Source organism: Grus americana, chromosome 18 (genome assembly GCF_028858705.1).
Source record: "Grus americana isolate bGruAme1 chromosome 18, bGruAme1.mat, whole genome shotgun sequence".
NCBI classification, from domain to species: domain Eukaryota; kingdom Metazoa; phylum Chordata; class Aves; order Gruiformes; family Gruidae; genus Grus; species Grus americana.
Window position 1 is genome coordinate 11,842,720 of NC_072869.1, and position 27,649 is coordinate 11,870,368.

Here is a 27,649-nt window from a genome sequence, read left to right on the forward strand (position 1 = left end):
CGGCGGCTGTGCAACGTGCTCCCCGGGGAGCTGCTGCTGCTGGCACGAGTTCAGGCACCGGCGGCTGTAGTATCTCGAGAGGAGAGAGGGCTGCGTGCTGTTCCCACGGAAAAAAAGCCCCTTTCTGGGCAGTAAGTTCCTCTCTGGGCTGGAAAGCCCCTCCTGAATTAGTGCTTCAGGTGAACTCTTTCTATTTATTTTGGGAGACAGACTTCTTCCACGTGAGGGAGATTGAGACTGGTTCAAAACTGTTGTGTGTCCCGTTCATGCATAGAAGCGTACAGGCACGGGCCTTTATGGTGCTCCTGTAATACCAGTAAATCACATAAGACGGCATTTGCAGGGACAAAGAGCTGATTTGTACCTCATCCGTGCTTCTTGCCACACAAGAGGTTCTTTCTCTACTTTATTTTGGTTCTTTCCTACTTTCTTTTCTTTTCTCCTCTTCTGACTGGAGCCCTTGTTTGAGCGGGGTCATACCTGGCTCTTCCTCTTGCCGTTGCCAGCACAGATTGGCAGAGACGTGGTGTTATCTGGGGTGATTTGACAGTTCCCTGTCCTGTTCTCAGGGTGATGGTCAGCTGTGTTTCAGCATCTAATGATATCAGCCACTAACTGGCAGCTCGCAACAGAAAAACATGGAGAACCAACCCCTTCCTCCCCATTACACGTGTTACCACAAGAGTATGACCCTACAGCTGATGCCAAAATCCATCTGCTGCCATGCCTAGAGATGGCGTGTACAGAAAAAGCAGGAGGGGAAGGTCTCCAGAAGGGCCTTTTAGCTAAATGAATTTTGGGTTGCAATCCTGAAGTTGATGGCAATGAGGGGGGGGTGCTGGGTGTGTGCTGCGGGAACTGTCCAAGGAAACTCGCTGGCATCTTCCTTCTGTAGCTGTGCAGTGCGAGAGAGTCCAGTTCTAGTGAAAATAAGGGGGAGGGTGAAGGTTTGGGACCTGCAGTGGCCAGCTGAGAGGTAAGCAGTGAAAATATCCAGCAGCAAGTAGGAGATCCTGGCCTTGAAAGATGTATATGAAGCATCACCAAAGCAAGGGCTCATCCGAAAAAGGGATGCCACGTAGCGGTTGCCACTCTTTTCCCCTCCTATTCAACTGTGTGGGGCTCATACCCCCACTTGTGTCAGCGCGTTGGCTTCACAGCTCACTTTCCTCTGGCATTTACATGGGAAACAGTATCTGTGTGGTGGTTCCTGCCTGTGGCCAGAGCTCCTGCGTGCTGGGTAACTCCTTCTGAGGAAGGACATCCTGAGATGCACAACAGTGATGCCCAAAATGTTAGCCCAGGGCACGCTGAAGAAGCTAATTCTGATGCTAGCAGGGGCAGAGCTTTTGCAAACAGGGTTCCACACGTATCTGCCACAACCATGCTGCCCACAGGGCTGGTCTGGGGTCTGCCAGTGCCGCTGTGCTCTGCAGCAATTCTGTACCGGGGTCAGGACACGTGCATGTGTCCTTCATGAATGGGAGCGAATGTGAATGAAAACAAGACAGGGGAAACGAGGATGTTATCATCTGCTGTTGTGTGCTGCTGCTGTTTCCCCAGAGCCTTCCTGCCCGCAGGACGGCTGCTCAAGGCAGCCAGCCCGCTGGGGAAGGGGATGCTGCTCAGCGCAGCAACTTGGCACCAGAGCAACTAGTGGGAATTGAAAGCAAGTAACGCTGACAGCCAGCTAAACTGCCTCCTCTTGCCTTTCTCTCCCAGTCAGGAAGGAAGTAGGTTATTTTTAAGTCTGGGGCCCAGGTATGTAACTATACCTAATGCTTTTTCTGATGTAAAAGAAGATGGGAAGTGATACAGTATCAGCTGCAGTTCCCATGCTCCCTCTATAAGTACTTTCTCCCCCCAACCCGCTCACCCCAGAAAAGCTCAGCACCTCAAGTGCTCTAGATAATGCTTGGGGTGATGAGCTGATCTAGCAGGGCCCTGGCCCTGAGCGGGGATGGCACTGGCTGTGGCCCTGTACCCACAACCCATAGGGATGAACGTTTATCTCCTGATTTGGGCTGGGTCTGCCAGATAATGCGTCCCTCCTATGTCTCAGCCTGGACTTCTGTCAACATGCAAACTGGTCTCAGCCCTACCTGAGTGTCAGGGCACTGACAGACCTCAGCAGCCCTGAGCAGCCTCACCTGGGGCCCCATTTGGGCTCATCCCAGGGGCTGCACTCCTGACACTGAGTCACAAGCGGTGACAACGTGCTGCCCTGCTGAGCACAGCCAGACCTGCTCCAACCAATGCGCAGCCAACACCTCTGTCAACGCAGTGCCACACTTCTCCGTGAACGCGTTCCAGAAGGGGCTGGGCATCCCTTGCCCAGGCTGCGTCCCTGTGCTGGCAGCAGGCAGGGGATGCTCTGGGCAGCTGCAGGGACAGCCCTGGCATTGAGCAAAAGCAGATGTGCATGAGATGCTCCGAGCGGGAGGCACTGGCAGAGGCACAAAATGCTGCACTTGGAACGGGGAGCTGGAAAAGTGTCTCCTTGGACAGACTCCTCCTTGTCTCTCGTAGCAACACTGTTTATTTCGAGGCGCTGGGTGTGCAGCCTCAGGCACTCTCTCTGCCTCGGCTGGGAGGCAGCAGCACCAGAGGAGAAGCCCCTGCACAGGGTGGTCAATGGCACGGCAGAGGCTGTGCCAGGGCTCACCGTGTCTGTCCCAGCACAGGCTTGTCCTAGAGCAGCCTGACCTGCATAGCTGGTTTTTGGGGATTAGCGGCAGGGCACAGCTGAGCCCTCCTTCGTCTGCTCCTGCACGTCCAGAGAGTGCCAGGCAAGCGTGACCCGCATGGGGACAGCTTTCTCCTTGAGGGACTTCTCTATGAAAGAGGAAGTTGTCTTGAAATAACTCCCTTTTTGCGCTTCCCTTTTAGCTCTGCACACTTTGAAGTGTGCTGCAGAGCCCGGCAGCTGCCCCGGTGCTCTCCCAGCACCCATCAATCTCCTCGCCTGGCAGAGTGGACCCTGCTATGACTCCTCCGGGATGCTGCTCTGTCCCCCTGCGCTGGATGGGACCTCAGGTGCACGTGTGACTTGCCAGGCTCCCCAGTGCCTGCCCTGAAGAAGCAGGTAGAGTCCTGGAGGGCGCGTTGCTCCTGGGTCTGTGCATGGGGAAATGCAGTGCTGATCCTCTGTCTTTTCTTCTCTCTGCTCCTTTCAGGGGTACCTGCTGCTCTGCTGGTCCCCAGTCCTGCGCTTTTACTGGGGAGTGCTTTATGTCTTAGAGGTTGGCAGTGTGTGGGTGAGTGCTGCATCCCTGTGGATGAAAGACCCTGGAAAGCCCTTGAACGGGGTTGGTTTGGTTTCCTTTCTCAGGGTGAATTAGGGGAGGGGGGCACTGATGGTGCTGGAGACGAGGAATGTGCTGCTTCTCTGCAGGAAGGGAATATTTGTACAAGCTTCCCCTGCTGCACCCCACCAGCGAGCGGGATCCTGGTGGGAAACACAGGATTTATCCTGGAGTCTGTCCCAGGGAGGAGTGTGGGGACTTTTCTGCCTGTGGCCCTGAAGCAGACATAGGTAGTTTTGGTGGTGTTACTGCTCTGGCACTCGTTCAAGGCCCCTGGCCGCTTGCTGCACACGCATCCCCCATGCACGCCCTGCAGACAGCCAGCAACTGCTTGCTGCTCAGCCCAGATGGGTGAGTGAATTACATCACTGACTTGGGGCTGTTTCAGCACTAGCTCATGCTTATTCATTTTGATCTGTGTGAAACAACTCCCAGTTGCAAGGAATGGAGTCATCTGCCCAGAGCTGCTCCTGGCTATCGCCTGCTCTTGCCCCCACATTGCTGGGGCTCCCCCCGTTCCAGCTCCTTGCCCCGTAGGGCAAGCAGTGCTCAGGCACCCAGCCCCGGGGGGAAGGCTGTGCTCCACCTCTTGCTGCGGCCAGGGGGTGGCTGGGGTGGTGCACGCTCTGGCGCTGGCTGTTTGTGCAGTCGTGTGGCTGCCCGGCTTCCCCTCCCCTTGGCCTGGGGCCTCATCTGTCCCTTGGGGGCCCTGAGCCCTGCAGCGGTGACATGGCAATAAGCAGCGATGGTAGCGGTGATAACGAGAGTGCAGCAGCCCTGTCCAGAAAGGAAACAAAAAGAGGAGTACTTGTGGCCCAGGCTTCAAAAAAAATGTAATGAGCCAATTCTGTGCAACAGGCAGGTTTTAGGCCCCCTCCCCTCCATGCCCTGCTGAGTATTTTCTTCTACATCCTCTGGCAGCATCCTCTGGCTGCATCAGAGGCACCGAGCCTGAGCCATCGCACCATGACCGTTCACCTCCCTGGGATGCTGTTGCCCTCCCATGGGAGCTCTCTGAGTGTCTATGCAACTTAGCAGCAGTTTTTCTTTCTGTCTCTTGACTAAACCTGAACACAGAAACAAGTTATTCTGGGCTTCAAAGCTTGATTTATCACCTCTGCATATTACACAAACTTTTAGGTGTGTCCTTGTTTGGTACTTTGGTCACGGAGTGAGCATGTGGCTCCCAAGGTTTTCTCAACCAGTTTCCGAGTTCCTCTGTGGAGGGCCCAAATCTATGAGACATTAATTCAGCCTTCACAACTTAGGGTCCCACTGAACATCTAAAGGTAGTTCCTATATCTGCAATGGAAGAAAACATGGGTCAGTCTGGTGAAATATATGGCCAGCCTCTGCTCTGTCACATGAAGCTGTTCAAACTGCATGGCTTTCTCTCAAACATTAATTTGACCTGAGGAAATAACTCGAGTCCTCAAAGCCTCAAGCTGTTCTGGCAAGACCTGGGCTTGCTGCTCGCAGCCATAAGATGCTGGGGCTGCAGCACTGGCACGGGGCTGTCCCGACATCAAGTATTGGAGGGCTGCTATGAAGATCAGTGATGATGGTGTTTCTACCCCAAAATAGCTCACCATATATTTTGGTTCTTTTACTGCTGTTTCCTAAAGAGACAGAGCTATGAGACTGCTGTCTGTTGCCTGTCCGTCATTCTGGGATAGCTCATATTCCTGGCTGGATGGCCCCAAGTCAGACAGAGAAGAAGAATTCTTGGCACTGGGTGACATGGCACAGGGCAGCTAGCAATAGTTTTACTGGAGTTTCCTGGACCTTATGGGACAACATGTTCAGGTTGTTGTATGACAGAAACATTGCTTCCTTTTTTGCTACAAAAAAAAAAAAAAATATCTGCTTCATGGAAGAGCTGCGGGGGAGACAACTGGCCGCTGTTCCCCATTGCCAGGCACCAACTTGCACATCCCCATTGGAGCAGTTTGCATTTTTTATGTTCAGATAGTTTTCCTCTGGGAGTCCTGTGAACACTATCTCAGAGCAGTCCTGCTTATGTTGGACATGATCTCGTTCCACTGGTGACAGGGACCTTGATGTAAAACCTGTCTGTGGCCCCTTCGGCAGAGGTTGCCCTGTGCGCCATCTCATTGGGATAAACTGAATTCCCACCTCCCCACTACCTTCTGATGCATGGGGTGGGCATGGCTGCTGTTGCAGCAGGGCCATAATGACCTTTTATCAGTCACCTTGGTATGGGTTTGTAGCCAGTTGTTGGGATGTGGGCAGCAGCAGCAGCAGCAGCAGCAGCCTTCCCCAGCAACCCGCGTGTGCCCAGCCTCAGTGGGGATTTGACAGAGGGGAGCTCTGATTTTCACAAGCAATGAGAGCTCTTCTGCTCCAAGTGTTTGGGAAAGAGCTGACCCAAGAGGACGCTCATTTTGGTTGTGTCCAGTCTTCCTAACATGGACTACATCTCCTACCCAGATGTGAGGGTTCTCAGGAGTTGCTTTCCCAGTTGCTTTCTTGCTTTTGTGAGCTTTGCTGGTGTTAACGGCTTCTGAAGGCAGATGCTGTTGGCTGAGTCACGTCTTTCTATTTTGAGGTGTGACATGCCTTGAAGACAGCACCGTCCGTCAAACATGGTTTGGGCAGGAGCTCTCCAAGGGAGCTGCTGTTGTGAGTGATCTGTGCTGGGACAGGTTTTGCTTGTGAGTCTCTAGTGTGATTCTTCACTCCAGACTGGCGTAACTGGGGGGTGTTCATGGTCCTACCGAAAGCAGTGGTTTCTGTTGTTGCCCGTACAATGTAATTAAATCTCATTATTAACCTTGATCTGGTGCAAGATTATATACTCGGCCCTTCCTTGCTAATCTGCTTCTCTATGTACTCTGTGTTAACCCTGTCAGCAGTTGCCACGTTGTTTGTTCCCCATTGCCAGTGCAAGAGCACACCACTAGCCTGGCCATCTGCTGACATTGGTGGAAGGTGCTGTACACAACATGCTGGGGTCACTCTGGCTCTGGTCACCCTGCTCCTGTGACTCCCCCGCAAGCACATGGGCAATTGCTCTGTGCCCTCCCTGAGCCCCCGCGACCTCCCCTCTGCTGTTGGGAAGATGTGGCCACCTGAGTGCAGCTTCCAGAAGAGCTGGGTGAAAGCTCCTCCACCATGGAGGGGAACAGCACTGTGTCCCTGCACAGAGCCGGGCACTGAGACGCCGTTGCATCTCTTGGGGAGAAAAGACCTAACGTATACACAGCGCTGGATTCACCACTGAGGCTTCTGGATGCAGGTACACCTGTGGTGGTCCCTTATGGTCTGGTCTCCAGATTGTGCCTGTGGTCAGGCAAGGCACATGAGTACCAGTGTGCTACCACTGGCCACACTGCCGGAGCGCTGTGAGAAACAGCAACATGATGTCGTGGCACCAGCTCAGCTGTTCATGAACTCCTGCCTGAGCACACCTCACCACAGTGGTGGGAGCTGCTTGCTCCACAGCACGAGATACAGAACTGACCCTGAAACTGCTGATTAAACCCCAAATTTCTTTGTGAGGGCTAAAGGATTTGCCGTCAACAAACAACTGCTTTCTCCCAGCTGGTCACACAGAGCATGTCTGCAGAGCAGTGTTGTACCACTGGTGACTGTGCTGGTGAAGGTACTGTGCAAGGGAGGTATTGCTCAGGGAATGGGACTGTACGGAGGCAGGGAGCAGCTGTGCCATCCCACAGCCCCTTCCCCCTCACGAAAACAGCCGACTCCCTGCCTGGCCTCTCCCAGGCTGGCCACATTTGGGAGCCCGAGCTCTGCCCATTTTTATTTCCCCCTCAGGTGGACAGCACTTGCCTGGGCTGTTTGTGTGAGCAAACCTGGCAGCGGTTTTCAAAATGCACTTATTTTTTTCTCTCTGATTGTTTTTTCCAAAGCTGACTCTGGGAATGGAAAGAGATGCTAAATCTAAAAAGCTGATGCTTCCGGAAAACTCATTTCTTTCCTTAGAAAGAATGAAATGTGACGTTGGTGAGGAAGTCTCCAAAGAGTCATTAGTGTCCAGGAAGCCGCTCAACTTCCACGCCAGCTTTAGCAAAGGGCTTTGGGGCTCACTCAATCCTGATGGGCAGATGAACGTCCGCTGCAGTGCGAGCTGCAAAGGTGTTTCATTAGTGAAATGGCTGTAAGAGCCACTCTCGCCTTCTCCCTCCGTGGGCATGAGTCTCCTGGCAGGGACGTGCCTTGCCAGAGCAGCCAGCAGGCAAGCGGCGCAGCAAAGTGTTGCTGGAAAGCAGAGTCTGAGCTTGAGATGCATTTCCTTGGCAGTGAGAGCCTGAGGGAGAGCATCTGGTTTCATATCAGAGCTGTCTGAAATCACAAGCCCTGCCAGGTTTTGAGCTGAAACTGAAAATCAGTCCAGAAGGGGAGCTCCAGGCTGGTCCACAGCACGCGTGGTCCCCCCACCTCTTCTGCAAGTCTCCGCCCCAGCAACCTGTCCGAACGGGGCCAGAAATGAGGCAGGTGATCTTTATGAGTTTTTTGAGTTTCATAATTAAAGTTTTGCTTAGTTTTCATTTTAACTGAGACACCTTGCTCTGGGGCGGCTGATGCAAGGTGAGATGGAGCCAGACCCTGCCCCCGGTGTTTATCCTTGACCATGGTTCAGGTCCTCAGGGGACCCTGGAGCTGCTGTTACCTGGACAGTAAGGAGGGCTGGAGGCTGGAAGGCTGCATTTGTCCCTCTTTCCTACCTGAGCTGTGCAGCTGGGCTGGAGGTCAGGATCACGGCCAAAACCAGCAGCTGCTCTGCTGGCAGATGGACATGGTTTAAGAGGAGGGTGCAAACAGGATGTCAAACCTGCCTGTGATGGATTCTCCTGGATGATTTTGCTGCAGCATCAGTTTGTCCTGGTGTGAACGATGACGCTGGGTCCAGAGGAGCAATCACACAGCATTGCGGGAGCTGTCGGCTGCAGTTTTGAGCAGCCCACAGGATGCAATGTCAGATCCTCAGGTTGGCTTGGGGAAAACAGCCCTTCAACTCATGCAGTGAAGAAATCCCCCTCTGGCTCACATCTGATACTTGTGCTCCAGCCGCTCTCACCAGAGCTAAAAGGAAACGCGGGCTGGGCAGCCGCCCCGGAGCTTTGTAACGTTAGACGAAGCCTCTGATGTGCTACTTTCATAACCGATCTTGCTCGAAGGCAACTGCAGGGAGAAGGGGGAGGGCAGTGCAAGGGGGTGGCAAATTCTGGTCTGCTCCACAGGACATCTGTCATCTCATGACGAAACGCAGCGAGTACATGTGCTCATGTGTCTCCCCTACGTCTGAGCACTCGTCGTGTCTCCCTTCAGGACATTCAGGCACTGAACAGCTCGCTCGCCGCTGCCAATGGTATTTGTATGATCCTTCTTTGCACTGGGAGCAAGCCCGGGTGTCTGCTGCAGGAACGGGAAGAGTTGGGATCGGGATGGTATCTGGTGGTGGGATGGGGGAGAGGGGAGAGGAGGAGTACGACTGGGGGAAGGGCTTTCCATGCTTCGTTCCTGTGAAATATGCGGGTTTTTCTTTGCGAGCGTCTGTAGTCAAGCTGATAAACAAGCACAGGAAACCTCAGACGTACCCGTATAGTGAATTTGTAACTAAATACAGGGCTGCAGAAGGCGTGGATGAGACTGGCTTTGGAGCGGGACTAAATATAACCTGGAGAAAGCAAGCGTGTGCGCACCACGGGCTGCGCTTGCCCTGCTGTGTCACTGCTGTCCTTGGGCGCGGGGGGGGTGGGAGAGGGGACATCCCCAGGGCCGGCCATGGTCAGCAGAGCTCCAGGTTATGGCACTTGGGACCCAAGCAGGGTGTGCTGGGCAGCAGAGTATGCCCGGGTGTGTTGGAGAGCAGGGGCAGGACGGTGTGACCGAGCTTCCTAAGGGAGCCCATCCGTTTGCTGCTAGCCCAGCTCCCACCGCCAAAGGGTTTGGGTTTAGGTTTTCTTTCATGGCTTCATATATTTCTGCATCACTTGGTCTGTCTCTCGTGTGTTTCACCTAATCTAGGGGGTTTGGTTTTTAGTTATTTCTACCAGCTTTTGATAATCCGTGAGACAGAGCAGCAGGTCTTTTGGGGAGGCTGTGCCTCCCCATGTTGAATGTCTCCAGGGGACAGCCTGAGTCACTTCTCTCCACGGAGTATGATGGGGTTGAGATGACTCACGTGGATGGACACATCTCCATTCTTCTACTACGGGATTTTCAATCTCATCCCAGCATCCTCACATACTGAGGGCTTAAAAAGGACTGAGCTTCAATTCCTGCCATGGATCGGAGCTAAGAGGGAAATACCCTTTTCTTGGGACAGAGATGTGCTTTCCTGCAGAGCTGGGCTGTTCCTCCAGCGGGTGCACCAGGCTGGGGAGGCAATCCCATTGCTGTGCCACATGCTTGCTGGGAAGTTTGCCTGGCTGGGCTTTGTCATAATGGTCAGCAGAATGGGACAGACTGGGGGAGCTGGGCTGCCATGGGGTGGGACATGGCCCAGGTGGTCTCCTGGGACTCAGCTCTGGTGCTGGTCAGGCTCGATTCCCCTGCAACTTGTAGAGGCTCTTGGGTGTTTGCCGGCAGTGTGTTGGCAGCACTTCTAAAAATCCCCTTGGTGGCGAGGCTGTGAGCGTGCGATGCTTTGCTCTGACAGTCTCTGCTCAGGCTGTGTGGAGGCTGGTGGCCAGGTGAGCCCTTTGCTGGCGTGGGACCACATAGTGCTGAGCTTGAACTGGGGCCCTCTGGGACTTTGGGTGACGTATCCTGACACCTATAAGGGTGCTAGCTCATGCTGTGATTAAAAGTATCAGGGCTGACAAGGGCAGAGTGAGCATGGATCCTGCTTTGTGGAGGACGAGAGCAGCCGATGCAGCCCAGCCTGGTCTCTGTGTGCAGTAGGGACCGATGACCTTCTATCTGTACAACCTGGTGGTGCCCACCCAGCCGAGGCTAGGACCCTCCAGTCATATCCAAAAGGCAAACAGAGTAAAGTGTGATCTGCTGAAACCTGCCGCGTCACAGTATCTTTAGTGTCTGTCCTGCTAATGACCAGCCCTCAGAGAAAGGAGAGGGCATCGGTGTGGTCTCCCCACCATGACCCCCTGGCTGTAAGCACCGGGGAGGGGACAACCTTGGAGGAAGGTGACTATTTCCTTGTGCAGTCCTGGGCCAGAGCATGATGCAAATGGGGAACGCCTGCTTAGGAAGAAGGTGTTTCAACACGGTGAGCATTGGGAGGATGGAGAGGTGAGGAGGGAGGCAGACTGGAGGATCCCAGCCCCGGTGGCTTCTAAATGGGACTGCACTTCATCTTGTATTAGCTTGGCTAAAATAAAGCAGCCATCACAAACTGTTCCTCACCGCTGGGTCCCCATTAACTGCTGCCCTGCAGAGGAGGGGCACTGAGGATGGGTTTATGAGGTGCTTAGCACCCAATGCTCAGCCAGGTCCTGCTCACGCTGTCTCCAGCACCCTGGTAGTTTGGAAAAGGAAGATGAGGCTGCAAAGCCCTTTAACTCATGGTCTTATCTGCCAGTTTCCAGGGTGAACTGTACTTTCAATGCAAAGTTCTTAATTTTTAAGAATATAGCCAGATGGTTCCCATAACTACCTCAAACTCTTGGGAAAGGTGCTTTTGAGTCACTAAGTTGTTTTTTTTTTCCGAAAAACTCATAGTTATTGAAAACTGAAGGGAGGAATGTGACTTCCCTTCTTGCCCTTTCTTTTAAATTTTTTCCTGCAAATGAAATAAAATACAGCTGATGCCATGGGTATTTTAAGAATTGCAGAGAGGAAGCGGGGATTTGCAGCTCTGCAAAGAAGTGGGATGAATGCAGAGAAGACTCTGGTCTTGCTGAGCTGGCAGACAGCAAAATAACCAGTTATGGGATGAAATGTGTCTCGTATCTGCTGCAGGGAAGGGAAGAGATCCAAGGAAGGAGGAGGGGGACAGCAAGCAGAGAAGCCCTCACGGGTGTGAATCAGGGAATTGAGCGGCTTCTTCCTCTCACCAGCACTTTTTTAGGGCTCACTTTTATGCCCTGCACCATCATATTTCCCCTCAACTCATCTATCGTGTCCCTACGGTTATGTGTGTTGGCTGGGGCCTGTGAGCCCTTCCTGTTTCTGGGTAGAAAGCTTGTGGTCACCGGTGAGCTCAGGCAGACACGCAGAGAGCAGACACCAGCCCCGTCCATGTTCGGCAGGCTCGTGCGTGGGCTCCGGTGCAGATGCCGTGGGGATCGCTGCTTCTCCGTCTAGCTCCAACCTGCCGCACCTTGGCCGAGGAGCCGGTGCCCTTCGGCTGCGCCTGATCTGCCGCCGCCTCCTCCCTCCTCCTCCTCCTCACAATGTGCCTGCTGGGATGGTCCTGTGCCCCGAAGGGAGCTGTGATCCTGGGAGCTGGAAGGACGCAAGGGAAGGTGAGTGCAGCCCGGAGCCGAGCAGGTTTGAGACAGGGTCCTTCCTTGTGTGGTCCCTCTGCTCCCACTCACAGTGGGGATGGTGCAGGGCCGGGTGGTGAGGGGGATCCTATCCCCTCGGGGGAGCGGCGCAGGTGTTCCCAGGAGAAAGGTCTGAGTTAGTCCATCAGGACCAGTGCAGAGTCCATCCCCAGAAATGGGGACAATATCCCCCTACTCACACCAGGGACCAGTAATTTCTGGAGGGATGACGCAGGCAGAGAAGAGGGCTGTCTGTAGTGGGGGGCTCTGATGCCTTGTGCTCCCCTTCCCCCGGGGACTGCGCTGACGCTTGCTGTCAGCAGCAACCCCTGTCTGCTGCGCTGGGATCCCGGGATGTGGCACGGGGAATGAATGCTGAGGGTCTGATCCCAGACTCAGTGTTGTCCCCTTGGCTGAGAGCATCCCTGCATGAGACACCAGGCCAGCAGTGCAAACCCGGGAGAGGGGACCTGGCTCGCCTGGATCCCGGGATGAGACGTGGGGGCTGCAGTGCAGCTCAGACATGTCTCTGTGCTTGCCATCCCCAGGCAACGCCTGAGCAAGCTGTGGGCATGGGGGGGTCCCCCTGGCTGGCTCACAGCACGTGGTGGGTCAGGGCTCGATGGGCACAAAGTGCAGCCAGGGGCTTTAGCCCCATGGTCTGTGACCAGAAGGAGTGGCAATGGCAAAGGAGCCAGCAGGAAGGGACTCATCCCTGGATGCAGAGGATGCAGGGACATCCCTCTCCATCTCCTCGAGGGAAGGAGTGGTCCCAGCATCACAGCGTCACATCCCAGTGTGTTGCATCTGGTCTCCCAGGGTATTTACGGCTGCTGTGTCCTGGGAACACCCTGGCAGGCAGAGGCACACAGGGTGGGTGTTGGGGACTGATCCTGTCTCAGCAGGCCAAGAAACAGCCTGGTGCAGTGATAAGGATCCTGCTACACCCCAGTTTTGCCAGTGGGTGACACCAGCACTGGGGGTCTCCATGGTCTGTGCCTGCAGTTCCACATACTCGCTGCTTAAACACTTTTTCACCCAAATCAGCAGCTCTAAGTATGTCATTGGAGCTTCAGGTGGTTGTTGTGTCCCTGAAGTGACATGTGGCTTCTAGGTGGTGTTCAGGGAATCCCTCCTGCCAGGTGATGGGCCTCATCCCTTATGGCCAGCCTCTGCCCACAGCAGCGTCACTGCCAGGGCAGGGGCTGGCAGTCTCCTTCCCAGGCATGCATAGATTGGGTCTTTGCTCCCCGTCACTCTCCACTCAGCCAAAGAGGTGCCAAGGTCAGATCATCTGGCATAAATCAGCCTGGGCTTCATTAACGTCTCTCAAAAGCTACCCATGTACCTCGGCCGGGAGCAGCCTCCATCTCCACGGGCAAGGAACTGCCTGTAAATGCTCTGCGCAAAGGCTGAATTTAGTCCTTGGTTACAGCACAGGCTCTTGCATCTTCAAAGCCTTCCTCACCATGTTACTGGGTTTGGATTTTTGTCGGGGTGATTGCAGGGCCAGCTGCTGTTGGGAAAGTCCTGATGAAGCCCAGGAGGAAAGAGTAGGCTGCATCCCTGTCCGTCATGGCTGGGGAGGGTAACCATGGTCCTGCTGTCTGAACTGCTCCAAACTGGGGCTGATGCTGTCCAGCCCTTCCCATCCTCAGCCCTGCATCCTTCCTCCTCCTTTCGTAGCCCTGATACCCTCACCCTTGGGGAGGGAAGCAGGCAGAAAACATCCCCAGTGAACATGATTGATTTTTTTCTCATTTAGGTCCCTGTGCCAGTTATGGCCAGGCCAAGCGAGAACTAGCAGCCAGTGCCTGGCAGGAACCAGACTGACCCCAGTCTTCCTCACCAGCCTGTTGCTAAGTACGTCCTTTCATACCTCTTCTCATACGGCATTTACCTGTCCTCCCGCAGAAGGTGTGACTGGACTTTGAATATGCTGGAGACCAGTTTTTGGCATTTTATGTTGAATTTTCTTGGGAGACCCAAGCAGGCAGGTGGACTATGGATTGAATCTCAGCCCCTCTTTGCTGACAGTGAGGAAAGCCAGCACTTTTTAAGCAGACAGGTGAACCAAGAACTGAAGTTTCTCAGGCATGAGGAGCTCACATCGCTCTGGCCCTGCTGAGCCCTTTTCTAAATCTGGAAACCGAGTGCTGGTGAGCAGGTTCCACGTTTGGTCACCAGCTCCCCTCCCACGCGTGGGCAGGTAGGATGCGGATGTGGAAAACCACTGACGCAATTAGCAGCGGGCTGCGTTTCGCTTTGGCAGGCGGCCTCTCCAAGGCAGTCGTGCCGGAGAAGCCCGGCGTGCAGCCCCGGCTCTGCCACTCGGTGCAGGCACCGTGGGTGTCCCCATGGCATCGGGGACCCCAGCACTTTTCCCAGCAGGAAGTATCACTTTAAGAACTGCAGTGCCAACCAGCTCACTGCCAGTGTAACACTGCTGTACAGTATTTGGTACTCTTATGCATGCAAGGGGTTAGGAGAATCATTCACTTACTTTCTGTAGCCAGTGATTCAAGACGGTGATCTGTAACTTTTGAAATTAGGAGAATTAATTGATGTTCTCCTCCTCTGGCCCAGACCCTGTCATACCAGCAGGCACATCCCATTTCTGCCTGTAGAAGCAAAGCCCTGTTTGTCTGCAGACATACGGCAGATGCTTGGTGCAGGCTGTCAGGGCTGTGGTCAGCTGTGGCCGTCTGTGAGAACATCCTTCCCTTGCTCACCGCTCTCGCTCTGCACCCAGGGTGCTGAGCATCTCTGGTGCCTGACCAGGACTGGCAGCGTGGATGTCGGGGGAAGGCAGGTCTCTGTGGGCAGCACCGTGACTCACCTGCAGGCAGAGCTGCTGCCATCAGCGTGGGGTGAGGAGGGGGAAATGGTTTGCTGACCTTAGTAGACACCCTCTGCCCTGCTTTGCACCCCCTATGCACCCCAGGCGGTCACCTCGGAGGAAAGGGCACGTCCATCACCGCAGTGGCATCCACATTCCGCAGAGATGGAACTCCCAGGTCGGTATGAGGCATCCAGCTGAGCTGGGGTAGGGTTGGCATCTCCTCCCTGCTCCCAGCCCTGGACCAAGCTGCCTGCCAGCTGTGCAAGCAGAGGCATGGGTTTTGCTATAGAAAGCTCCTGGCCTGCAGAAGGACCCCTGTGCTTGCCTCCCTTGTCCTCTTCACCTTCAGCTGTGGCCAGGAGCTGCCCCCGCGGCACTGCTGCCCGGCGGGTGGCGGAAATCTGCTGCGGTGGCTGGGCGCCAGGCCTTGTTATCCAGCCCTGGGGCCAGAAATAAAGGCCACGCGGGTCTGGGGTGGGTTTTGAAAGCTTTGCATGCTGCCGGAAACCTTTAATGAGCTTCTGAAAACTGCTGAGAGCAGGATGCTCTCGGGGCTCAAGTGGTGCGTGGCAGGGGCATTCCTGCACGTGTCCATCCATCACCCCTGCAGCCGCAGAGCTGTTGGGTTTGGTGATGGACATTTACAGGTTTAGGACCTACCTAGGTACAGTGAGGTGCTAAATCTTCAAATTAAATAGAGTGAATCCTAAACAGAGTAAAGGCATGAGCACAAGCGTGGACTGACGGACTTGACCGTGTGTGGAGGGATGCGGAGGGCTGACAGGTGGGCTTCCTGTTATCAGCCACAAATGTGGGTGTTTCAGGGAAATCATAGAATTCAGAGCTATAGGCTAGCTTTTTTTTTAATCCCTAAAGGTAAGAAGAGAGGGAAAAACCTGCAGGCTGGAAAAGCCTCAATCTAGAAATGCTGAAAGCGGTGTGGCAGCTCACACAGGCTGTGCATACAGGTGTCCTGTGGTTGCTGCTCTGCCCATGGATGGGGAGATGGGAGAGGGCAACGCACTGGGGAGGTGCTGGGCACTGGGGAAGCAGGACCATGACGTACCAGAGCCATCAGCTGGGAGGGACACAGTTGTGGGGTAGATCACTAGGGTATTTTGCAGTGGTATTTTGCATAGAAGATGCTGACATCTCCTTTGCGCCCCCGCGGCTGCCCCATGCCGGGTCCCCAGCCTGCTTGTAGTCATGTCACAGGCAAATCTCTCTTCCTTCCTCCTCAGCTCTTGGGATTATTTTTTTTTTTTTTTTCCCCTCTTTCTTTGGAGAGAACAATGCTTGAGGGCAAGGGAAGCCGTCCGGCTCCAGGCTGGCTTCCCTCTGCAGCGTAACTGGCTCCCAAACTTTCCTTGGGGTTTGTTTCTCTGGGATGCTGGATCAGGATGGGAGCAGATCTGCACAACAAGCATAGAAACTTCATGGAAGTTTGGGTTCTTTTTTTTTTTTTTTTTTAAATTTTTCTTCTTCTGGTTGGACTTCGCATCTCAGACTCAGTTTGAATTAACCTGAACATTTCTTCTTAAGTCCTGTGGAGGATGAGGTTCCTGGTCCTTCCCTGCTCAGAGATGCTGATGCTCATCCCTGGGGGCCTCCTTGCTGTGGGATGCTTTGGGGGCCAAGTGTTCAGATGAGTTCAGCTTTGAGCTGAAGCTTTCTCCAGCAAAACACAGCCGCCGAGACATGCTGTGCTCACCCTTAGGGCTCTGCCTCTCTGCCGGACATCCTCCACACTGGGGTCCCATGCCCACAGTGTCCCGGTGGCTTTGTGCTCCCCGCCGAGGTTCAGGCTGATCCCGATCTCCACCACCAGCCTGAGCTGAGCGTGCCCTTTATTTTTGCAGGTGAGACACAGGACCCAAGGCCATGCCCGTGTGGAGTGAGGAGCAGCTGCGCACTCACCCCATCATTGCAGACGCCCTGCGGCCGCCGTGCCCGCCCCGTGCTGCAGCCTCAGCCCAGCCATGGAGAGCACAGGTGGGTGATGCTGAGCCCCCCGCGGTGCTGAGGCAGGGGGGTCCCAACCGAATGAACCCACTTCATCCGCCTTCTTGTGCCTCGATTACCCTCTGATAAAATACGTGGGTATCTGAGGAGGATTCATTGCCACTGGGCAGCCCTTGCTCTTTGCAAAGTGCTAGCAGATCCTGCCGGATAGATGGGAAACGAGGCATGAAAGAACCGAGGGACAGCCAAAAAAATTGCAGTAGAAAGCACCGGGTCTGGCAACCATTAACACTTGAATTTTAAAGCAGTTTTATGTTTTATTGTATTTTTTTGTGTCCACTTTTTTTTCCCCATCTGTGTTTTATTTTCATGCTGTTTCACAAGGTAATGTTGGTCACCCGGCACCCCGAGGTCAGGATATCAACACTGAAACATTTTATTTCATTTCTAAGCCACTACTGTTTGTTGCTGGTAGGTTGAGGCTGTTTTTAGATCAAAGTGCCTCTTGTTTGTGTTGGACTGAACGCTTTGACGCTCTGCTCCCCATGAAGAAACCTCACCATATCATAGCTGTAGTTGCTTTGATTTAGAAAAAGAGGACAGTATTTATATCTGTGATCAGGAAAAACTTCCCCTGGTAATTAAAAACATACACAAATGAAAAGAATAGGAAATTTCAAATAGTCCGTTATTGTGTAATTCCCTAGGGCAAAATCTATGAACATAATACTGAAAATGAGGAGCTTTACAAAATCACTGGAGAGAAAAAAAAAAAAAAGGAGAGAGAATACAAATTTCCAAAGCAAAATTTTGACATTTCCCCAAATGACACTTCCAAAATGAGAAAAAAAATCCCATTTCAAAGGACATTTTTGCACTGTAGTTTCTCCCCGAGTGGGTATGATGGCATGAACTGGCTGGCAGAGATGGGACTTCCTGGTTGCTCCCACACAACTTCACCAGCACATGTGAATAATTGTGAACCCGAGTGTGCAGTTGTTTCCTAACACAGCTTTGACTGAAGCCACGGCAGTAAGTACTGCTCTGCAGAAGAAGCCTGAATTGAATGAATCCTCCATACGAGCATCCTGAAGGGGATGTACTTCCCTGGGGTCAGTAAACAGAACTATTTTGGCTATTGGGTGTACTCAGGAATAAGACATCCTCGATACTTTGTATTTTCCATTTCCCAGTTGTCTTTTATGCAGGGCTTGTGTCTGCTGCTCCTGTGCCCTGGTCACCATCTCATTGGACCCATGGCACTGCAGTCGTGGGCTTGGAGAGGGCAAGAGTGGCTTGCCATGTGTCTGGCCATGCCGCCTGCCCTGCGAGCTGGTGACCAGAGGCAGCAAGGATGCTGCGAGGGCCAAAGTGCTCCTGCTCTCTGCTGCACATCGCCAGTGGGAACGGTGGCAACTCTGGGGTGCCATGTCTGCTCCCCTGCATGATGACTCTGGGCCCACACGCACTCTAAAAAACACAGTAGAAGAGCAAAAAATCGTCTCTGTTTTTTTCCTTCCAACCCATCCTGAGATGGTGCATGGGTCTGCATGGGATGAGGGGGCAGAAACTCAGAGCTGCCTCATCTCCTGCATTATCATGTCTTGATGGTCCTCTGACCACAGGAGCAAGTGCTGGAGATGCCCCTGTTTGTCTGACCCTCCAGCTGAGCTGTAAAATCCCCCCTGTATTTTCCTGTTTCCCTTCCTGTAGCTCTCAACCAGGCAGCTCCCAGCCCACCAACCCCAGTCACTGTTCCTTGTAAAGCCCAAAGCACTGCCTGCTCCACCAACAAGACCCAGCCCAGTTGGCTTCATCTCCTTCCAGAACCAAGAAAGGATGTTAGGAGGCTGTGCTTTCTGAGCACCCTGGCTGCCTGCTCTGTTTCTTGTAGGTAAAGATGAGTGCCCACCACCGTCCTCTTGCCATCTCTCTGATGTCAGGGAAGATGGAGCTGAGGCAGAAGAGGGTGTGGAGGGAATGAGCAAATTGAGGAGCAAAGCTGGGCAAAAATGTGATGGTAATGACACCAGTCCCAAAAGGCAAATCCAGGCAGTGTGTGTCTCCCTTAGGACCTGGAAAAATTGCTCCTTGCTTGCATCCTTGCCACGCAGGTGAGACCTGCTCAGCCACTGCTGGCAATGGTCCGGACCCCAACGGTGAACACGGAGGCAGGAACGTGCCCCAGGAAAGGGCCCTGGGATACGGTTACCACAAACATCTGAGATCCTCCCCTGGATCAGGCCATGTTCTGGCAGCTCCAGCCACAACTTCCTGCAGGAGGGGAACATCACCTAATAATCCCCAACTTTATATAATGCTTTTTTTTTATTACAAAGGAACAAGAATTTTTTTGCTGATAGGGAAAGAGAGACCCAGTGTAGCAGGGCCAAAAGACAGGCTGTAGTGGAGTGAAGGGACCTTGCAGCTTTCCTGGCCTATACCCTACATGCTTTCAGGGCTGACTTTTGTTTCACATCTGCAATGTGTTGGTGAGCACAGCCAGCCGGCTGTCATGCGAGCTCACTCGTGACCACAAGCCCTTGCCTCACATACAAGTCATACCCCAAACTAGGTCTAAGGTAGTTTGACTTATTTTTAGCTGAGAGCAGGATGCAGTTTGGTTTTGACGCGTACAAGGCACGTGTGGTGGTTACCAGGCAGAAGCACCGACCTCGGGTCCCTGTCTGGGGGAGCAGGAGGTGCTCGGGGTCCGTGGGTGGTGGTCGCACGTTGGGGAGAGGCTGCAAAGAGCCACGGGTGGGGGCAGGAGGGGACATGCACAGTCTGGTGGCTCTGCCTGGGCTTCCCACGAGGGGAGAGCCATCGGTGCAGGCAGCAGACCTTGTTGTAAGAGTGCTCCTTGAGACAGGTGTGAGGCTGAGGCTGAATTCACACAGTGCCAAAACACAGAGGTGTTTCTGTTCTTTCATGGTGCCAAGTTGTGGTTTAATTTTGCTAGTTTCTGTATTTAGTGTGTAATTTTTTTAGTGAATGAGGGGAGAGAGGGGGGTCTGCAAAGTTCATGCGTGAGCAGTCCTCTGCAGAGCTTCTCTACCACCACATCCCTGCAGGAGTGCTTTGCTCTCCAGTATGGCTCCAGGGGCCACCAGTCCATGGGGTGGCATTTGCCCCTAGCTCCAGTGGCCCTGGGGACAGCTCTGGCCTGTTTCCATTGCGGCTCAGCCAGTCTTGAAAGCTGCTGAGATAGCCATCCTGCGGGATGAGGTGAGCAGTCCCCGTACTCACCCAAACCAGTGCCTCCTCCCCCGGGGTTGTCCCTGGGTGCCGCTCTCCCAGGGGTGCTGTCCTGGCTGCTCACATCCTCTTTGTCCCCACAGAGGTGGAGTCGGACATCCTGCGCCGTGTCCGCACGCTGCTGCGAGAGCTGGACGGGCACCACCCCGCCTGCCAGTGCGACCGAGGTAAGGCAGACCCCTGGCACGGCTCCCGAGGGTCAGCACTCACCGGACCCCGCACTGCCTCGCAGGGGAGTTGCTTGGCCCCAAACCCCCCAGTGCTCCCCTCTCTCAGACACCACCAGGATGGGGGGGGACACGGGGTGGCCTCACCTCCCTGGCACTGCTCTGCCTTTTCTGACCTGCTCTCGGAGGTGCTGAGTCTTTGGCAAGCTCCTGGTGCACCAACCTCAGCAGCTTTTGTCCCTCCTCTACCTGGCTGTTACGTCCTCAACACCCTCCACTCGCTCAGGGGCCCAGTGCTGAGGTGGGACATCAAATGCCAGAGTTTGTGATGCTGTTCCCAGCTCTGATGCCGACTCACCGCACAGCCCTGTCCAACACCTCTGAGCAGCAGTCTCCCCATCTCTCCCTGCGGGGGTATCACTTTGCCATGCACTGCTCAGCTCCTCGCTAAAGAGTCAGGTGAAACCCCTGTGTTTTGGTTTTGGAGAGTAAAACTCTAGTGGACCCAGCAACTGGACCGGCACAGCCTCAGGACACGTAATTGATTTTGAAAAATTGATTTTACTTGGAGTGCACGGAATATTTTACAGTTAATTACATTTGATTTTGTCTGGAATGAGCCTCGACATCTGCAGGACTGATCTGCTTTGTGGTCCTTGCTCTGAGTGTGAGCTGTTGGCAGCCAACGGTCAGGCGCTGGAACCCAAATTCCGGGGGGCAGGTGGTGAAAGCAGGCAGTCATCAACAGAGCAACGGAGGGAACAGGGAACAAACTTCATGTCCATTGCCCTGCTTTGCTTTTCTCCAGCCCCTCAGTCCTAGGATCTCTGGGACCTTTTTCCAAAGTTTTCCCGGTGTTAGAGTTACGATACATCAATGCTGCATCTGGAATTGGGGCAGCAGCATGACTTATCTCTTGCAGAGGGTCACTGATTGAAGCAGAGGGCAGAGAAGCCTGGTTTAGCTCAGATAGTGATGTCAGTGTAACATCCCAGTGGGTGATTTTTGCAGCAGATAGTACCCATGTCTGCTGACGACTCTGCCAAAAGCTGTTCCTGATCCACTGCTGCTCTGCTCTGCAACTTGACCTCTCTTGGCTTTCACTTCTCAGGGATGCTGAGGTGGACCCTGCATAAAAAAATCGACCAGAATCCCAGTAACAGCTCCGTTCTGGTCAGGATCCTGGTGAAGGAGCTGGAAAGGGTGAGTGCCGCCTCCGAGACGTCCCCTGAGTGCTGGGCTCGGCCCCTCTGTGGTGTAGTCACAGGGAGAGTGGAAATTTCTTCTCCATGTCAGTCATTTCCGCCCCAGTGGGTGTCAGAACAGAAACATCTAACCCAGTATCCTGTCCTGAGACCATCTGACGGAAAACTTGTGATGGATTTTTTTTGTTTCATTGACTTGTCTTGTCATTTTCTGGTCTTGTGTAAACTTTTAGCACCCTCAGCATCCTGGCACGACCTGGTTTGTGGTTTGATGAGACGTCATGTGTAGAAGTAGCACCTTTTCTTTTTTATGAGCTTGCCCCATTTTACCTAGGACCCTCTCATTCCACTGCAGGGAGGAACAGCCCTTGTCTCCCCTCCATCTCCTCCTTCCCATCCTGCTGATGAGCCCCTGCTAGTCATCCTTTGTGCAGAAACCTCCCCGTACCATTTTCTCTGCATCTTTGCTATTTCTCCTTTTGAGCTGGAAGCATGGAGCCACCTCGCTCTCGGCATTGCTCAGCTCCGGTGTCTCCCACCAGCTGCTGCTCAGCCCCGGGGCTGGCCAAGCACCCTCTGCAGAAGCTGTCACCTCCCTCCCTCAGCACTCCTGCATCACACACTTGAGCTGCGTCAGCCCAGCACCGACCCCTGCGTGAACGTTGCATCGCTGTGAATATCCAGATGTTATTCCTAATCTTTGTTCCCTTCCTTTTCAGCAGCTCTGAGGCTATTTGCAGGCGCTCTCTCACACTATGGCAGTTTAGCTTCCATCAGTGCCTTGGGGAAGGATCTTATCAAGTGGCTTTTGCAAATCCATATAGACAGGAACCCCCTTGGCCATGGATGCAGGGATTGCCCCAGAGGGCTTGAGGTCTGCTCTCCTCTGCAAAAGCCAGTCAGTCCCTCCCTGTTATACCTATTATCACTCAGCTACTCTTATCTTTCTTTGCCCAAGAGGGATGTCAGTACTCCTGGTCTGTAATTCCCTTCATCTGCCTGAAGCTCTTCTTGGAAATCAGTGTCACTTTTTTTTTCTCCTGGTACTGCAGGAGCTCTAAGCAGTCAGTACCAACCACAGATAATAATTTAGCAATTTCACGCTTGAGTTCCTCTGGGGCTCTGGGCAAGTATCAGCTGGTCTCAGCAATTCAGTATTATTCATTTTATTGATCATTTCTAAAGCTTTGCTGCCATCAGTCCCATTTAATTCAGATCCATCAGCACAACAGCCCTGAAGAAAGGTGCTGGAAATATCTTTGGGGTGGAAATATCTTTCCCAGGTTTAATCAGGGGCATTCCCATTGCTGGAGCTGTCAGAGCCAGGCTGCAGGGAGGGGCCAGGGCTGTGTCAGCCTGAACATGCATCTGACTTCCCACGGGGCAGGATGGGGATGCAAGAGCATCTCTCCTCCCTGCCCACTCTGGTCCCACACCCACCAAATGTAAAACAGGCTTTTTCCAGAGGGTTGCCAGTGGTTTTATATTTTCACATGAATTTTCACAACGGAAAGGAGCTCCTTAATGAGCTCAGTTAGAAACTTTTGCTCGCTCTCTCCCACCATGACTGCTGCATATGTGTTTCACAGCTGTGTGCAAACCACGCTCCCGCAGCAGCTCCCAGAGCCTTCACGTCCCTACAGTAACCTCCAGCCCTGTGATAAAGTGGTGGCCATGGCAGAGTGGTCCATGCCCCCCCACTTCCACAACGCTTGGCTTGCATGGGATGCCCACCAGGCAGGACCTGTCTGCCCCAGGGACATCCTGCCCACCCTGATGGCCTGTGGAGGGACCCCAAACCCCACCTTGACCTGGGGAGCATCATCCCTGAGCCAGGGTGAATTCCTGTGCTCTCCCTGTGCCTGAGCAGCCAGGACCCAGCACATCCCGGCGGCTGCAGTGACTCCCCCGGCTCTGGTCTCCGGTGCTGCAGATCCCAGCACCCTGCCAGGTGCTGCCTGTGCTGACTGACTGTGCCTTTTGGTCCCACAGGCGGAGCGAGGTGACTTCAGACATTACATCATCCCCTTGCTGCACACACTGATGTACACCTTGATAAAGGTAACCTACCGTGGGCTTCGCTGGGGCAAGATCCAGGGAAACTGGAAGCCACAGGAGGGACCGCCTATTCCTGTGCTGAAATATCCTAGTACTTCTCAGCAAAGCCCTGGGACTACCACGGGTGGACTCAACTGTGCATTTCCCAGTCTGAAGTTTGATGGCTGAGTGATGTATGGGAGTGACAGCTCCTTCCAGCTGACCCACTTTTCTGAGGTGCCTAGGTGCCTGATGGTGCAAGAAGCCACAACCTGGCAAAAATGTGTGCCCACAGCCCTTAAATGGGGATTGCTAGAGGTTTCCAAACCATCCTAGGGCCTGGTTCTGCTTCATATATTGCATTTAAATCCACATTGAATTTGGGGTAGCTCTGTGCCCTTGCACCCTGGGGTCTGTTGTGGGGAGAGCACCATTGGGGATCACTGCCCGTGGCATCTCCTCATCTGCCCCTTTCTCACTCCAGGCTCCTTGCATCTCCGATGAGCTCTGCAGCAGAGTGTATGATTTCTGTAAGAAGCTGCTCACCCTGCCCAAGCCTTTCTGCACTATCGGTTTGGACTATGCTGTCAGGCTGAAGATGGAAAGGACAGCACCAGGTATGAGGGCTTCCCCGCTCTGCCCATGCATGGCACGGTGAACAGCTTGGGTCCTCGAGGCAATGGTTATGGGGGTTTTGGGTGGTTTCCATACCTGAGCTGGCCTTTGCCTAATGCAGCGAGCCACGGCAGGGATTTCTGCATGGGGCTGGTCAAACGCTTGGGGGTCTTAGGAGTGCATCTGGATGGGAGGGTTTCCCTCTCCTGATTTCAGTCTGCTGAGCCTTAGTTACTAGCAGAAAACCCTGGGGGACTCCTTCTGTCTGTGTAGGCACCACCAGAGTCAAGTCCAGCCCATCTAAGGCCAGGTATATATACCAGGTTTATATACACCCTCTGTCTATATAGGAAACAGGGTGCTTATGGTCCCAGCCTGGGCATCTCAGTAAATTTTGCAGACGTCTCCTTTTTGGAAAGTGAACTCTCCATCTGAGATTGAGTTGCAGGCTGCCCAGCATGGGCTCTCCCTCCACTACCTGTGCATCAGGTTTTAGACACTAAAACATCCTTAGTTTCTACAGCCAACGGTCCCTTTTAGAAAGTAAGCCAGAGGACAACTGTTTTCCTTTTCCTCTACGTTGCTCATTGAAGTTCTTCTGGTTAAAGTTTTCTTCAATAAGAGTCTTTAAAAGCAATCCTTTAAAACAGTGCAAGGTGCAGACACCTTGTGAGGTGGGTGTAAAATATGAGAAACCTGGTGGGTTTCTCTCACTGGAGAGAAAGTGCCATTCTTTGTAGTCTCAGCCCATCACCATCATCCCAACCCCAGTATCACTTTGTCTGGAGCTCCAAGGTCCACCTTTATCTCACTTGACTTCTGGTAAAACAATGATTCACTGTGGAGAGATGGGGATGTCCAACTAAGATAAGAGCTTCCCTCAGAGCACCATGAGGTTCACAAGATGATTGTACACAGTGTTAGGTATCTGACTGAAGCAGGGTGGATGTGTCTTCCTTGCCCCAGAGCAGGGTGAAGGTAAAGTACACCCTTTCTGATTGAGAAATGTCTTGTACTCTTCATATCCACCCAAACACTGTCCCCTCATGTGGCCCCGAGGATGGAAGCCAGGAGTTGGGCTCTTCCTCCTGCTTCCGACTCCGCTCCCAAGCTCATAATCCACTAAACAAAGGAAGGGAAATACAGGAAATTGTTCCTGAATAGAAGGGGTTTTCTTTTTATGTAGCATGGCCTATCTTTGTCCTTGACTATTTTTAACTCTGGGCCCGATTCTTGGCTCTTTTACTTCATCTCTCCAGCAATGGGTGTTTGCCGACTTGGCAGACCCTCCGTTAGCTTCAACAACTGGGAGCTGAGCTGCTCCAGTGAGTTGTGCTGTTATTTCTCATGCTCTGACTCCTGCGTGTTTATCTTCTTGCATTTGCTAGGTATGTTGTACCAAAGAATGGTCATTTCCGAACAAAGTCTCAAAAGCGACCCATATCCTTATCAGGAAAAGTGAGTAGTGCCTCTTTGAATGGGTTGTTACTAGTTTTTCTTTTATGGTCTCATAGTGAAATCCATCCTTTTCCTGTGCTCTGAATTAATGTTGGATGGAACAGACAATTTGGACATAAACCACGCAGCAGCACGTGGTCTTGGGGGAGCTTTGCGTTGGGAGAAGCACATTCCTCCCATGTGTCCTGGTTTATTTCTACGTTCCTGGGAGGCAGAGAGCCTTCCTTGGCAGAGAAACCGGGCAGAGAGGGGGAATATCAGCAGCAACCCTCTTTGGACATGAGCTGCTCATGCCAGCCCTGATGTCAGTAACGGGGGGTCCTCATCTCATCTCATCTCATCTCATCTCATCTCATCTCATCTCATCTCATCTCATCTCATCTCATCTCATCTCATCTCTCATCTCTCATCTCTCATCTCTCATCTCTCATCTCTCATCTCTCATCTCTCATCTCTCATCTCTCATCTCCCTCTTTTCCCATCCTCCCGCCCCACGCAGGATTTTCATCTTCGCCGATCCGGAGCTGCTCTCCGAAGCCATCTGCAACGCGCTGGTCACCGACACGGAGGCAGCTCAGGTGTCCCAGAGCCCCCGGGCGTGCATGTGCTATGTGATCATCCACACCATGCAGGCAGCCCTGGGCGAAGGCTGCGACGTCAGTGGCCTGAAGGCAAGACTCCAGGTATCTGGCACCACTTCTGCGGCACCATGTGTGGTTTTTCAGTGGTCCTGCTCTTGCTGGGCACCTCAGAGCAGGGAAAGGTTTTTTGGCAAGCAGAGAGACCCCTGCCCCAGCTCCCCACTGCTGGTCTCCATCCCCAGTAGCCCCAATGTTACTTGCAAAGTCAGGCTATGAGCAGAGCTGCTGGTAAACCAAAAAAATCTTCAAATATAAAAGAGTTGCTGCAGCAGGACCTAGAGGTTTTGAATCTTTAGTTTGAGTCTTCAGTTCTGCACAGCAAAGCTGGGCTCTGCAGCTGAAATATAGGCTCCTCTGTGAGCCCCTGTCATTGCAAAAACATCTCAGTGGAAATGTTTCAACTGGTTTTCTCCAAAACCTCATTCAAGGAGCTGTGGGGGCACAGTAAGACAAATATCTGGTTCAGAAAGGCAACTGCAGTACAGTACAGGCAGCATCTCTGTCCCCAGGGACAGGAGGACATTTGTGTCCTCTGCTGTGGAACAATTTTTTGCAGGACTCATTTGCCCTCTTTCTGCCCCCTCCCATGGCCCTGTCCGTGGAGCATCTCCTCTTTTCACACCTCTGGGTATTACTAACTGCTCCTCACAACAGGATATGCCCACCAGCGATGTCGAGCACTGGTTCCGCCAAGTGGTGGCTGCAGTCGAGTGTGCAGGAAATGAGGCGAGCGCAGACCGCGGCCAGCACGCAGCGAGGCTGGAAAAGATTTACCACACCATCCTCAGCTCCTTGCCAGCAGGTGAGCTCCCGACCAGCCATGCACAGTGGGTTAAGAGACCCGTGAAGCTGGCAGGCCCCTGCCTCACTGCCATGTCCTCACCATTGCCCTCCCACAGCTGTCCATGCCCACCTCCCATCTGCCTCTGCTTTAGCAGCATCTGTCACTGGGATCAGGTCCTTGCAGCCTGGCTCCTTGCAGTGACCTGATGTCCAGGATGGCAAACTGCACGTGGCAAAGGAAGGCAAGTTTGTCACCTGAGGAAAGGGGCCGTGGCAACCTCTGCTGTTAATGCAGCTGCCCTGAGGCCCAGAGACATGTCTCCATTGTTTGCAAAGGGTGCCATAGATGCCAACCAGAGGAGGTTGGACAGACTCTCTAGTGCTCTGCTGGTGTAAGATATATCCTGCCATGGCCTAGACTGGGGAGACACTGTGCACCACTCCCTGAAACCTCCTTGTGCTGATGTGGTGGAGAGTGGTACTGCCATCTCCTTCCATCCCTGGCAATGTTCTGTTCCAGCCTGGTGCCATTGGGGCTGCACGGACTATAACAAATGTCCCCATCCATCACAGGTCCTCACACAAATCTGGGGTGGACCAGAGGGAAATGGGGTCATGCTTCCCTCTTCCTGCCTCCTCCTGGTGGAAGGTCCCTGCATCCAAATCCCCTCCCTGGAAAGAGCTGGAGACTGTACCAGTGCAAGATATGGGCAGGAACAGCCAGTGGTGCAGGGAGAGGAGTGGGACCATCTCCTTTTGGTGGCAGTGAGCTATTAAATTGTCTCACTTCTTCTCACAGAGCCATAATGGGTTGAAAACAGCAAGCCATGGTGGGGCAGAGACCTCCCTTGCATCTCAGCTGAGATTGCCAAGGGAGGTCCTGCCATGTGCGTTGGAGGCCCAGTACTAGAAGAATGTTTTATTTATTTTGCAATCCCTCT

At 53.4% G+C, this 27,649-nt stretch overlaps 1 protein-coding gene across 6 annotated transcripts in view; it reads left to right on the forward strand.

Annotated features, from left to right (window-relative positions):
• Positions 1 to 27,649, forward strand: part of PIK3R6 (phosphoinositide-3-kinase regulatory subunit 6) — a 40,675-nt gene that overhangs the window by 1,380 nt on the left and 11,646 nt on the right. Inside the window, exons 1-10 of one of the 6 annotated variants that reach the window (XM_054846784.1) lie at positions 2,829 to 3,085; positions 11,504 to 11,719; positions 16,442 to 16,574; positions 19,886 to 19,969; positions 21,081 to 21,172; positions 23,167 to 23,235; positions 23,696 to 23,828; positions 25,215 to 25,284; positions 25,784 to 25,967; positions 26,580 to 26,727. In XM_054846784.1, the coding sequence (XP_054702759.1) occupies positions 16,562 to 16,574; positions 19,886 to 19,969; positions 21,081 to 21,172; positions 23,167 to 23,235; positions 23,696 to 23,828; positions 25,215 to 25,284; positions 25,784 to 25,967; positions 26,580 to 26,727 (793 nt within the window). In that variant the 5' untranslated portion in view covers positions 2,829 to 3,085; positions 11,504 to 11,719; positions 16,442 to 16,561. Of the gene's footprint in view, positions 1 to 2,828; positions 3,086 to 3,236; positions 3,309 to 8,545; positions 8,659 to 11,503; positions 11,720 to 16,441; positions 16,575 to 19,885; positions 19,970 to 21,080; positions 21,173 to 23,166; positions 23,236 to 23,695; positions 23,829 to 25,214; positions 25,285 to 25,783; positions 25,968 to 26,579; positions 26,728 to 27,649 lie in introns of those variants that run through there. The other 5 variants (XM_054846785.1, XM_054846782.1, XM_054846787.1 and 2 more) reach the window with 5 other exon arrangements.